General features: G+C 36.9%; 2 protein-coding genes across 2 annotated transcripts; both read left to right on the top strand.

Moving 5' to 3' along the window:
- Positions 1 to 1,764: 1,764 nt before the first annotated feature.
- cwc15 (CWC15 spliceosome associated protein homolog) lies at positions 1,765 to 4,570 on the top strand. The gene is made up of 7 exons (XM_014471613.2): positions 1,765 to 1,847; positions 2,239 to 2,380; positions 2,878 to 2,990; positions 3,103 to 3,206; positions 3,734 to 3,844; positions 3,983 to 4,110; positions 4,200 to 4,570. Exons 2-7 carry the CDS (start codon positions 2,250 to 2,252, stop codon positions 4,327 to 4,329), a joined length of 717 nt encoding a protein of 238 aa, XP_014327099.1. The 5' UTR covers positions 1,765 to 1,847; positions 2,239 to 2,249; the 3' UTR covers positions 4,330 to 4,570.
- Positions 4,571 to 5,039: 469 nt separating this feature from the next.
- Positions 5,040 to 12,660, top strand: mtmr2 (myotubularin related protein 2). Its single transcript, XM_005806617.2, has 16 exons — positions 5,040 to 5,275; positions 6,743 to 6,845; positions 6,932 to 6,955; positions 7,153 to 7,219; positions 7,355 to 7,449; positions 7,530 to 7,634; positions 7,763 to 7,867; positions 7,945 to 8,028; positions 8,108 to 8,257; positions 8,334 to 8,522; positions 8,956 to 9,141; positions 9,227 to 9,433; positions 9,539 to 9,631; positions 9,719 to 9,832; positions 10,893 to 11,069; positions 11,153 to 12,660. The coding sequence occupies exons 1-16, from the start codon at positions 5,199 to 5,201 to the stop codon at positions 11,315 to 11,317; spliced, it is 1,941 nt and encodes a 646-aa protein (XP_005806674.1). The 5' UTR covers positions 5,040 to 5,198; the 3' UTR covers positions 11,318 to 12,660.
- Positions 12,661 to 13,227: the final 567 nt, after the last annotated feature.

Below are 13,227 nucleotides of genomic sequence, written 5' to 3'. Positions count from 1 at the left end.
CCCTTTTTTTTTTTTTTTACTCTTTGGAAAGCCACATTCCAAAGATGTTATTCATTAATATTTGTGCCGCAGCTCTTTCTTGATAAGAAAAGGTAAGCACGGTTCATCATCTCAGCTGTGGGAGAATCTGAAAATGTTTGAAATCGCTGCAGAAATGTAGTTCTGGTTGACACCTTCACTCACTGACTTTATTGTGGAAAAAGCTGTAAACCCGTCATCGCTACATTACGTTCAATAAGGAAGCTGCTTGCTTTTGCTTTTTTTTTTACTGGTTTTCCAGCAAAACATTTGTGGCAAAACATACCGTTCCACTTAACAAGATTTCAGGAATCAGAAAAAACCGGATTTGAAACTACTGAAACTGTTAACAGTTTCCTTATTGGACACTTGCATTATCATTTTCACTCAATGGCATTCAAGTGCAAATGACACGCAGTGATCTTTGTTGCCAAGCATCTTACTAAACTTGAATGAACCTGTTTATGCCAATTTATATCCAAAAACAGCTCACAGCCTGGTTTATTCTCCTATTTCACTGTTTTCCAGGTTTGGATAAGTATAGAAGAATATTTGTAGCTTCACATTTTATTTTCTGTTACATTTTCTAAATGTTGTGTCATTCCCTTCTTACCTTCCATTTCATGTCTTGCTCTCTTTTTCCTTGTGTCCTTCTTTCCATCTTTCCCTCTGTCTTTCCTTTTTGATACTGTTTTATGTCAATAATTATTTTTTTAAATTTAATTCACCCTTTCCTTAAGCAGTATAAAGAAAAATTTACGTTTTCCTTGGATCCACATTGTCTAAACCATCCTGTCATAATCATGGAAAACCCTCACTTGATAAACTGCACAGCCCAAAACAAATACATGTTCAGCTCAACAGAAGATTAGTTAGAAACTTTTGAAGTGGGGAAAAAGTAAACCCTAATAAGTAAAGAAAGTTTTGGGTTTTTTTTTAAAAAAAATGGCGTACTACAAAGGCAGTGGAAAAAAGAGAAAACAACAATTGAAGAGTTATATTGCATTTCAGATTCCCACATAGCAATTTAATTATAAATTGAAAAGTTCTACAGCTTTCCTTTTTGAAGAATAATTTTGGGTTAATAGAGATATAAATCTTACTATGTGCCTAAAAAACTACATTGCTAGTTTACAAGGTAATGGTTACAATATCCATAATATTTGTATGAATCACAGGTTTTATTTAAACGCTTCAAAATTTCAGTTCTTTCATCAAAGAAAAAATTCATTTCTTCTCAAAATAAGTGACAGCTTTTGTGCAGCACTTTTTATGTTTTTATAATTTATACAGCTAAGAATTAAAATGCAATAGTTTTCTAATTTTGATCTAGAAAGACTTGCTTTCTGGCGTAATGATTATGTCCTAGTATTCAAGTAAGTTTTGGTTCTTTAGGCAGGATGTTTAAAAAAAAATTGTTTTTGTGCCAGACGAACATTTGCATACGAACAATAAAAACATTTTGGCTGTAAATGACAACACAGGTTGAAGGGTTTATACATTTTCTGCTAATTCCTGCCCTCTACCGTCTCTTCCATAACACTGCACGTTTTTCTAAAGCCAACACATTAGAGTAGACAAGTGGGTCGTTTTTATCTGTTGACACCCGTTTAATATTTTACAAATAAAATTGTTTGGAAATACAAATATATTCCACAAAGTTATGATGATACTATTTTGTACCAAGATCAAAATATATATTTTGTCCGAGTTCTATAAACGCATCTTTTCCTTTTTTTTTTTTTTTTTTTTTTTTTTTTTTATGTTTATTCCGGAAATGACGCCACACGGATTCGAGAAGCTGTCTTTTGTCGTGTGCTAGCAGCCTGGTAAGTATTGAGCCTTTGGAAAAACCTACCTATAACCACGTATCTGATATAGAGAGTAAAAATGTACACAGCTTACTATTTAAAAGAATATTATACTTTCACTCAATTTGAGCGGAGCATTTATGATACACAGTTGACGAGACAAGCGCGTTGGACCAAGTTAGCCTGTATTTAGCATTTCTAGCTAATATGCAAACTTTGTCTTTAAAGTCCGTTGATAATTTAGTAGGATTGTCTAATTACAGTTAGATTAAGCCCAACAAACAATGCAGATTTTTTTTTTTTGTTGCGTTGAATATTCTAACGATGATGTGAAATACTTTAAGATAAAACTAATAACTTGTTTTCCCACCATATGTATTATTTAATGTGTTACGTTTGAATAAAACAGAGCCGTCCAAGATGACTACAGCTGCAAGACCCACATTTGAGCCTGCGAGAGGAGGCAGGGGGAAAGGAGAGGGAGATCTGAGTGCTCTTTCCAAGCAGTATTCCAGCCGAGATCTTCCAGGTCATACAAAGATCAAGTACAGGTCTGTAGATCGAATATAAGGACCAATTCAAATTTTCATGAGAGTAGATTTTATGGTTTTTCAAAGGAGATTGAGAAAATAAGTGGTTTTATATGAAAGAGAATTAATAAACATTTCAAATGATGCAAAGATCATAAGTGTGCGTTTAAAAAAGAAAAAAAAAACATAGTAATTGTTGAAAATAAAAGCTTAAACAAGCATGCTTTGTTGAATGTTGGGATTTGTTGATGGCTTAATTGACTTGCTTGAATTTAATTGAAGCAAGTCTGACTGGTAGAGCTCTGGATTCATCACTCAATCTACCGCCCAGCCTACTCCCTCGATCATGACAGCTAGAGCAAAATCCTCAGGGATAATGAGCTAATATTTGCTTTCTCTGTTGGGTGTTCATTTGGACGAGATTACAGTAAAGAGACTGTTTTGCGTCGTCATAAGTTATTTTTAGGTGTTTTTTTTCTTTTTCTTTTGTCCTACAATAAATACTGTCTGGTGCTCAGGCAACCCACCCAGGATGCCCCCGAGGAGGTGCGTGCTCGTGACTTCCGCAGGGAGCTGGAGGAGAGGGAACGTGTCGTTTCCCGTGACAAGACCAGAGAGAGGGGACCCAGAGGTTTTTGTTTTAAATATAGAATAATATTCTTAGGCTATATTTCTGACACAGTCCCTAATTTTTTAATTGTTTTTTACATACGGGATCAATTATTAGTATTTGTTTTTTCCAGAACACACCACATCCTCATCGTCATCCTCTTCATCATCTTCAAAGAGGCCCAGACTGGATCAAATCCCAGCAGCAAACCTTGATGCTGATGACCCTCTGACTGACGTAAGTTCGGACTCACAGTGGTCAATATGGACATAAAAGTTTATCTTGATGTTTTGTTCTATTTATCCAGTAAAATTGATTATAAATCATATTTAGAAATCTACTATATTGCTTTTTGATAATATATCGAGTGCATGTCAATCTAGTTAAAGCTGCTCTCCTAAAACAAAAGTTCACTAAAGATAACTTACCGATTATTAAATAGCCTACGTCAGGACATTGCTCATGCAATTGTGTCAGTAAACAGCACAACATAACTGCATTAAATCATGGTTTTGAAGGTATTGTTACTTTTTGTACTACTTGTGTAATCACCCATTGAAAATATAGGGGAAAAAAACAATTCTTGTTGTTTTTGGGTTTTGCAGTTTATTGGTTTCACAACAAATCAAAATTCTTCTTACAATAAACGAAGTTCACTTGAACAATTAATGGTGTGATATTCGTGAACCTTATTGCTAACTTTATTCATCCTCTTTAAAACTCTCATTGGACTCCCCATCTCATTTTCTCTTCATCCTTCTAAGGATGATGAAGATGAAGACTCTGAGGAAGACAGTGACGATGATGACACTGCTGCCCTCCTGGCTGAACTGGACAAGATCAAGAAAGAGCGAGCCGAGGAGCAGGAACGCAAAGTAACAACTGAACACTCGTGTTTCTGCTTATTGGATTGAAATGGATGTACAGTTATTAAATGTTAGAAAGGAGCTGAATGATGTCTCTTTGGGCTTAGTTCCTTTATTTATTTATTTATTTTTTGTTTTCCACTTCAGGAGCGAGAGCAGAAGGCAGAAGAAGAGAGGATTCGAATGGAAAATATCTTGAGTGGCAATCCCCTGATTAATTTGGCCGGCCAGCAGCAACAGAACCAAGTTCAAAATACATTTAGAGTCAAAAGGAGGTACATTTCTCAGACAGAAAACTTTTGTGAGTGTGTGTGTGTGTGTTGTTTATCACCACCAGTAACCTTCTCATGTATCATCTCTTTAGGTGGGACGATGATGTTGTGTTTAAAAATTGTGCCAAAGGGGTGGATGAGGCACGGAAAGAGAAACGCTTCGTCAACGATACGCTGCGCTCAGAGTTCCACAAGAAGTTTATGGAAAAATATGTAAAGTAAAGGACTTGCTCTGTGCTTTATTGGATCATTTTTATCATTTTTGGTCTGCAACCCTCAAATGGTAGGCAGCGTCTGCTGCCATTGAAATTCATTAGACTTTGCAGAGTAAACAGGTAAATGGCTGTATATAAATGAGTTGCATCCTCTGTTTAAATTTTGTGAAAACATTTTGAAATGTGATTTAACATTTATTTCTGTGGTTTATTTTTTATTTCAATAAACAATGACTTGGCTCACAGTATTTTTCCCATGAAATGCCTCTTCAAATATAGTTATCAGTGAATGTCAAACAGAAGTTAAATTTAAAATCTTTCCCATAGAAAATAATTTTACATGTGTTTTTATGGTAAAATATTTGCTAGTAATGCATTGTGTCCCTTAGTAAAAATTGATACACTTTGGGCATCTAAATAAAGAGAGATTAATTGAAATACATGCCACACTTTTCACATTTTAATTTGTAAAAAAAATATTTCATGACCCATCACCATTAAACTACCTAAAAAAAGTTGTAATGTGGCAACTTCACCATATTATTTATAAAAAAGTCTGATACAAACTCTCAATGAGTGTCAACCTTTTATTTCTTTCTAGTTGCATGTAATAAAAATAATTTTTGTAATAATCTCAAGTATCCCATGGACTGCTAATATCTCAGATAACCGACAGAGGGCGCCATCCTTCACAATGTCCTGTTTGTGACAGGGATTGGGAGGCTTCTGGGGGAAAAATGGCAGCTTCCTTTTGTTTGTGAGGATTTGCTATGCTGGGAGTGAGCATTTAAAGGCGGTGTTCAGCGGAAACCCCGGTCTACATCACGTTTTCGGAGCTCGTCCTACCTTTTACTTACATTTTTGAAGCAGGAGAAGATGGAGAAGAGCGGTAGCGTCGATAGTTTGGGCTCGAAACCCTCTTCCCGACAGCCAAGTGTTGATTCATTGTCCAGGTAGCTAAACCCTTCATATCTTATTGCTTTTAAATGTGGGTAAAAGTCTGAAAATTGACGCACTAATGAATATAGGGGCTTCTTAAACGTATTTAATGTTTTCGTCCTCCAGTGTCATAGGTGTAATTTTAGTAGTGAGTGTTTAAACTCCAATAATTAAGAACGCCTCCTAAATTGTCACAAGACGATCACAGATGTCATTAAAATAGGACAAGAGCTTGGCTTGCATGTATTAGTTTTTCTTATTGTTTCTGAGTTCAGTTGTTTGTCTGACATAAAAGCTCATGGACGCAATAAAACCTATGCAAAACATTCCATTTAAAATCCAAAGTGTGTGTAAGACAGACATGGGCGTTGTGCATTCTGTTATACATCAATCTCAGACCCGCCTGCTTTTCTATTTAGTTCAGTTGTGTGTAAATTGTATTCAAATACATAAAGTTCTAAATTATCCTAATTATAATTCAATACTTTGCAGAGTTGCAGTCTCGATAATTCAAATCGAGACTGTAAAAGTCCCAGCAAATTTCACCCAGTTGCTGGCTTTGCAGCGATTCCTCATCCTGAACAAGCATGTGGTGACAGTGGAAAGGAGCCACTTGTTTTTATCAAGAAAAAACCTCCAGCAAAACCAGGCTTAGTTTGAGAATTTAGGAGAACCACAGAACCTGTAAGATGCAGGAAAAGTTGACTTGCTAGATAGAAATGGGCATTTACTGTATTATCTCAGAACATTTCTTCCTGTCATGATAAGAATATTGATTTATAGTGACATTGATAAATTCACAATAACAGCATTGCACAGCCATACAGTTAAATATGTCAATGTCAAATTTATTTATATAGCACTTTAAAACAGGCATAAAACTGCACCAAAGTGCTGTACAAGAATGACAATAACACAAATGAATAAAAACAGAGTATCAAAACACTAGTTTAATTAAATGCTAAGGAATAAAAATGAGTTTTAAGAAGCGATTTAAAATGATCCAGGCTGTGGGCAGATCTAATTTGGAAAGGAAGATTGTTCCATAGAAGAGGACCAACAACAGAATAAGCCCGATCTCCTTTCCTCTTAAGTCGGGTCCGAGGAACTGTCAGTAAAAGCTGATTATTTGAACGTAGGGTTCTGGACACAGACTGAAATTAATATGTTTAATAACTTTTATTATAATCACAATAGATAACACTAAATATCATGATCAGGAAAGCAATCCAAAAATATTAATTGAAGTTCATGGTTATATGACAATATGTGATAGACTTGTATGGGTATAAAAGCTTTTAACTTTTTTTTACTATAGATCTATAGTAACAAGATGAATCTGATGCAAAAGGGGTTTTAGCTGCAGAAGGCTGGTTGCATTCATATAGCTATCAATTTATCGTCAAACATAAATCTTAAGTTAAAGGAAGAAAGATTAAATCATTTTCTTTATCTTCTGTCTTTGTTTTATCTGTTCTCAGCACTTCCACCTCTCGCTCCGACCGCTCTGCCCAGGCCAAACCTCCATCTGTTTTGTCCTCCGACTCTGTGTCGACGTCTGCAGAGTTTTCTCCTGAGCTCCGGGTTAGTTGCCTGCGTTCAGCTCATTGATATTCTGCAGCTTGATAAAAATAAGTTTTCATAACTCTCCTCATTTATGCATCCCCCAGGTGAAGCCTAAAGCCACTGCCAAGGTATGCTATTGCATAAGTTTCTGAGCCAAAATCAGCAACTTTTCAAAACTCTGAGTGGAACTTGTAATGTTAACGTTGTAACGTTGCATTAGTTCTGCATGATTTATTTGGGTATTTGAAGATTTTTCTATAAATCTGTGAATATTAAAGTCATATTTGAGAAGGAATGACTGCTTTGCATGTTGGATGTTTTGTAGAAGGCACATAGAGACTCAGATAAAGAAGAACCACAGTTACTTCCGAATGAAACTGTGCAAGATATGGGTAATTTATTTCCTTTTTTGCTTGGGACTTAAAGGGCTGGCACTGGAAGTAAACTATTATTTTCAAATTACTGAAAAGAAAAATTATTGAATAATTGAGCTTGATCTTGTTTTTGTTGGGGGGTTTTTTCAATAGCATATGACATTACCTACTTCTGTCCTTTCACTGGAGCGCTGAGGGGAACAGTGATGGTCACCAACTACAGGCTTTTCTTTAAGTCCATGGACAAGGTGCGTGCGGACCATGGTAAAGATGAAAACGCTGTTAGTAGTTTGAAGAATTATTTTGTTAATTTGTTGCTCATATCTAGGATCCGGCGTTTATGCTGGATTTACCTCTCGGAGTTGTAAGTCGAGTGGAAAAAATTGGAAATGCTTCGAACCGTGTTGACTCGTCATATGGAGTAGTTTGCAAGGTGAATACCTGGCGTTGTTTCATACGTAGATACAACCGGTTGGTTCATCACACGTCACTTATTAAAAACCTACATTTCTACTGTTGCTAATTTTTTGCCATGGTGACAGACTATTTGCTATTTTGCAGGACATGCGCATTCTGCGATTTTCACACAAACAGGTGGATGACACTCTCAAGAAGTCGATTTTTGAAGTTCTGATGAAATTTGCATTTCCTGTTTCCAACGGACTGGTGAGTCGCTCTCCAGCTCACTGCTGCTGTCGCATTAACGCTGCACAACCGCTTCATTTCTCCTCCTCACTACACAGCAAATCTTTGCCTTTGAATACGGGCAAGTTTTTCCTGAAAACGGATGGAAGGTGTATGATCCCATATCGGAGTATAAAAGACAGGTAATTCCAGGAGCGCGAAGCTTTAATGTTTTTCTTAATCTTATTAGGAGCATTCTTACAGATGTTTTTTTATTCTCAGGGTATACCCAATGAAAGCTGGAGGATAACGAAGGTAAATGACCACTTTGAGCTCTGCGATACATACCCATCCACTCTTGTGGTTCCGGTCAACATACCAGACGAAGACCTGAAGAGAGTGGCAGCTTTTAGAGCAAAAGGCAGGATACCTGTGAGTAATCCATCCCAAACATCCATGACTTTGTCTCGTCGACGGTGCTGATGTTTTCCTGACCTTCATGCGGCAGGTGCTGTCATGGATCCACCCAGAGAGCCAGGCCACAGTGACGCGCTGCAGCCAGCCGATGGTCGGAGTGAATGGCAAGCGCAGCAAAGAAGATGAGAAATACCTGCAGGCGATCATGGATGCTAATGCTCAGTCCCATAAGCTTTTCATTTTTGATGCCAGGCCGAGCGTCAACGCCGCTGCCAACAAGGTCGATATTATAAATCTTTAAAAAGCAGTTTTTACTTGAATTTTATAGATGGATAAAATTAGAGCTGCTAGAATTTGTTGACACCATTGAGCAAAACTTATTACAAAAATGGCAGCATGAATTTAGAGGTACGACTATTTTTATATTGAGAAACAGTCATTTCTCAGCACCTAAGCAGGTCAAAAGTGATTTCATGCACTCTTTCATTAGCAGAAAAGATTATGCAGACATACATTAAACTCCTGTGTGAAAAGTCTTAAAATAATTGTTTTATTGTGGTTTCATTTCTACGATGAAAACTGAAAATCTCACTTTTTCATGTGACAAAATATATTCTTTTGCTATTTTTACTATGCACAAGGATTCTGTTTTTAATGATGCTTGAATTGAATATTAAGCTAGGAAACAATTATTTCTCTCTTCCTTTCTGCAGATGAAAGGCGGTGGATATGAAAGTGAGGACGCATATCAGAACGCTGAGCTCGTGTTCTTGGACATCCACAACATCCACGTCATGCGGGAGTCGCTGCGCAAAATCAAAGATTTAGTTTACCCCAATATCGAGGACTCCCATTGGCTGTCCAACCTGGAGTCCACTCACTGGCTCGAACACATCAAGGTGGGCAGGATTATTTATGAAAACAAGCCACCCACCAACATTTCTTAGTTACTTTGGGTTTATTTTTCTGCTGGTGTGTTTTCAGCTGATTCTGGCCGGAGCGCTGAGGATCGCAGACAAGGTGGAGTCTGGGAAAACGTCCGTGGTGGTGCACTGCAGCGACGGCTGGGACAGGACCGCCCAGCTCACCTCTCTGTCCCTGCTCATGCTGGACGGTTACTACAGAACCATCCGCGGCTTCGAAGTGCTGCTCGAGAAAGAGTGGCTGAGTTTTGGACATCGCTTCCAGCTGGTAAACTGAAACGTTTTTATCCCTTTAAAAAAAATATATATATATATATTTGTATGTTGTAATTTAAAAATAAATAAGCGACTTTCCTCATCGTGGGTCTGTCAGCGTATCGGTCACGGCGATAAAAACCACAACGATGCAGACCGTTCCCCTGTCTTTATCCAGTTCATTGACTGTGTGTGGCAGTTGACTCGACAGGTAAGTAAAGGACAACCGCGTGATACATTTCTGCGTGGAGAAAGTGAATCTTGAAAGATAATATGTATCCTTTTTTTATTATTGAAGTTTCCTGCAGCTTTTGAGTTTAATGAATACTTCCTGGTAACAATCCTGGACCATCTCTACAGCTGCCTGTTTGGGACATTCCTGTGTAACAGTGAACAGCAAAGGTTGAAGGAAGTAAGGGTTCTTTTGATTCTGCAATGAGTCATTTTTTCCACTATAAGTTGCTGTCACACTCGTCACATATATTGTGAAATCTAAAAACACGTTTCACATTTTGTGAAACATCAAATCCTGTTGCATTTGTGTGTGTTGCTCAATATTTGTATGGTGAATGTTTTGGGGGGTGAATAGTGTAAAATGTACAGATTGTATTGCATTAGGACAGAGTAAGGCAATTTTTCTTTTCTTTTTTTCTCTATGCTTCTTGTGTGGGATGAAAGTTTAATGCTTTTTGCAAAATTAAAACCTCCAAGTTGTAAAAAATGTTTTAGCTGAAATCAGTGTACACACATTTAGAGTTCACCTCGTCAGCATTCTAAACTAAATTTAGTCTCCACTTTATGCGCATCATTCCCTAATTAGCATGTTAATTATCATCACTTAGTATTTGCCACCTGGCCTTTGTCACTGATTTTACATCTTTTTAATCCTCTTTTGCTTTGATTACTCACTTAAACTGTAATTTAATGTGGCTTAAGTCTCTATAAAAGGGATCCTAATTACATATTTTCTTGCCTTAGTTGCCACAAATTATGATGAGTGACATTTTTAACTGGAAAATGGTCAATTAAACCTCCATTGGTAATTGCATCCATTGTTAAAGCTCATTGATATAGGTGGCCTTCTCAAATTATATTATGGTTCTGTTTGAGCATGGGTTTTACTTTACAATGGTCAAAGAAAAAAGTTTTTAGTTGACTTTAAAGTGATTTATATTATATGTACATGCAACCTGTCCAAAGCCTACACACTTAAACACACAGCAGGTACTAAGCTGTTGTTTTTGAGGGGTGAGGTAGCTACTTTTTTAATTCAAAATGATCAGTGTTTAGTTCGGACTTGCCATGTAAATAAAACAGATTTATTAAGTTGGAAGCTCTCAGCAGTTTCACGTATATTTTCATAGAATCATGACGTGGATTCACAATAGTGACAGAATAATTTTAACAAATCATAAAAACAGTCAAGATGATGCAAAAACATTAATGCAGTTGTTTTTTCTTCTTAATTTAAGGAGATTCCCAAGAGGACGGTCTCGGTGTGGTCCTACATTAACAGCCAGCTAGAGGAGTTCACCAATCCAATGTATGTAAACTACTCAAACCAGGTGCTGTTCCCCGTTGTCAGCTTGCGCCACCTGGAACTTTGGTCTGGTTACTACATCCGCTGGAACCCTCGCATGAAACCGCAGGTATATCATAAATTCTTCTGTTAGTTGGTTTTTAAGTGCTCCAAAGCTGAAAATGTAGGCTTCTTTGTTCCGTGTTCGACAAGGAACCTATTCACCAGCGCCACAAGGAGCTGCTGGCGAAGCGAGCCGAGCTTCAGAAGAGGGTGAACGAGCTACAGAGGGAGGTGACGAACCGCTCTGCTTCATCATCTTCGGAGAGGGCGGGCTCACCCACACGCTCCATCACTCCCGTGCAAACCTTTGTTTGACACTCAATGTCTTTATGAAAGCAGTGTTTTTATGCCTGGGAGAACATTGGAAAACCTAAGAATCGGTGTCACAACTGGATCCAAGAAGAGCCCGTGTGTCGATCCGCCTCTTTAGGGGACGAATACACTACCACCTTAAGTTTGAACACGCAAAGATGTGTGACTATTCAGGTAGAGTGTGTTTACATTGGAGATGTCTGAGATCACTGGACTGCAGCCATATATAAAATATTAGTCTTGTGAGGTAGGAGGGCATGTAAAAGAATAAATAAAGAAGGACTTTAATGCCTGTTGACCCACCCACAATCAGTGTTAGTTTTTACACTAGTTACCATTTGGGTTATGTTTTTTTATGCCTCATAGGAACACTCACTCCACTACTTCATGTTCATTTCGAAGCACAGCAGCACAATTTGTGAACACATAGTGCTGCAAAAACACACAAAAAAAACCCAACAGTCTTTGAGTTTGTACATATTTGTTTCAACCGATAACTAAAAAGAAATGATGCTAACATTTTTAACACTTGCTTTGTCTTCATAAATCAATACTGTTAGACTGTTGCGACCAAATATCTGTTTTAATTTGAGAAGGGATACTATGTATAACATTCCTTTTACTGAGCAATTCAACTTTTGTAAGTTTAAGTTCTCTAAGAAGCTAACATTATTTATTATCCTGTAGTATGGACTTGTTATGAACTGTAAGCATCCTCTTTCTCTTAGTCTCATAATTTTTGGGGGTGATATCAGTTAGTTGTAAAGGATATGCAATTATTTGGGTTTGTTTTGGTTATTAAATGTAATGTAATAATTAGAATCTGTGCCTTTCATATAAATAATCAAGAGTAAAAACTCAAATGTGCACAATGATGATAAAAACACTCACATGAAACACTAATCAGCCTCATGATGTTTTCCTCATATGTAAACTGTTGAAATGTTTGGTAACTTCCCTAATAGCGCTAGCAGTAATGATCTCTAGTTTATAAAAAAGTGCCTTTCATGGTAAAAATAAATAAGACAGGTTGACTCTATTGGTGGGAACTCTTACATTGTTATGTTTCTGCATTGTAGCTTTTAAATATCCAATACCCACTAACAAACTAATTGTTCTTAGGTTGTTATTCCACTACATCTTTCTCTGTGTTCATCTCTGTCACTCATAATGCATTACTGTTTCTTTAAAATGTAGAACTATTAGTCATAAACGTCCACACCATTCCTTATACTGTGCTCACTACCTTTATTCATCTATTTCCTGCATTGTCAAGTGTACTGTCAGATGTCAAACCATATTAAACTATTTAATAAAAGTGACACTGTGGAGTCATTTTTAATGTTTATTGATTATGAGTGGATAATTTCATATTCTGTCACTTTAGATTGACACATAATTAAATTGGTAGTTGTGCCATATTGTTTATGCATGTGTTTTGATTTTCTGAAGATTAATTAAACGGTGACCATTGAGATAGGCAAAGGTTGGGATATTGTAAGCTTTACACCAAATTTCTCCCTGATCTGTCTGCAGTGTTACTTGGTTTTCATGATGCTATTTAATCACTAGTGCTCTCTCACAAAACTTGAGGCCTTTACAGAAGAGCATTGGGTTTTATTTAGGGGTATTAAATTTGTCTGAACACCACACTTTTCAGAATTTTGTTGGTCTGTCACATAAAATCGCAAAGAAATACATTGAAGTCTATGGTTGTAACTTGCCAGGATTCCCTTGATTGGATAACTTCAGATTGAGGTTAAATTGAAATTTGTTCATGATATCCACCGGAACTTCAGTGTTATCACTTTTTTGCTTGCGAAATGGCTTCCAATCATATAAACACCCTAAAGCATTTAAAAATATTCAAGCCAACTTGCATTTCATTCTTTTAAGTGTATGCGATATCGAAA

The sequence above is a fragment of the Xiphophorus maculatus genome, chromosome 11 (genome assembly GCF_002775205.1).
Source record: "Xiphophorus maculatus strain JP 163 A chromosome 11, X_maculatus-5.0-male, whole genome shotgun sequence".
Classification (NCBI taxonomy): Eukaryota; Metazoa; Chordata; class Actinopteri; order Cyprinodontiformes; family Poeciliidae; genus Xiphophorus; species Xiphophorus maculatus.
The sequence above is the reverse complement of the archived record's forward strand: the minus strand, read 5'-3'. Positions and strand labels throughout refer to the sequence as shown.

What these genes read in the sequence shown, in the direction of transcription:
- cwc15 (XM_014471613.2), top strand. Translation starts at nt 2,250, where the DNA reads ATGACTACAGCTGCAAGACCCACATTTGAGCCTGCGAGAGGAGGCAGG. An exon ending in CCGAGGAGCAGGAACGCAAA is followed by an intron (nt 3,845 to 3,982) that starts GTAACAACTGAA and finishes TTTCCACTTCAG; the next exon opens with GAGCGAGAGCAGAAGGCAGA. An exon ending in ACATTTAGAGTCAAAAGGAG is followed by an intron (nt 4,111 to 4,199) that starts GTACATTTCTCA and finishes TCATCTCTTTAG; the next exon opens with GTGGGACGATGATGTTGTGT.
- mtmr2 (XM_005806617.2), top strand. Translation starts at nt 5,199, where the DNA reads ATGGAGAAGAGCGGTAGCGTCGATAGTTTGGGCTCGAAACCCTCTTCC. An exon ending in TATCGGAGTATAAAAGACAG is followed by an intron (nt 8,029 to 8,107) that starts GTAATTCCAGGA and finishes TTTTATTCTCAG; the next exon opens with GGTATACCCAATGAAAGCTG. An exon ending in TGTGGCAGTTGACTCGACAG is followed by an intron (nt 9,632 to 9,718) that starts GTAAGTAAAGGA and finishes TTATTATTGAAG; the next exon opens with TTTCCTGCAGCTTTTGAGTT.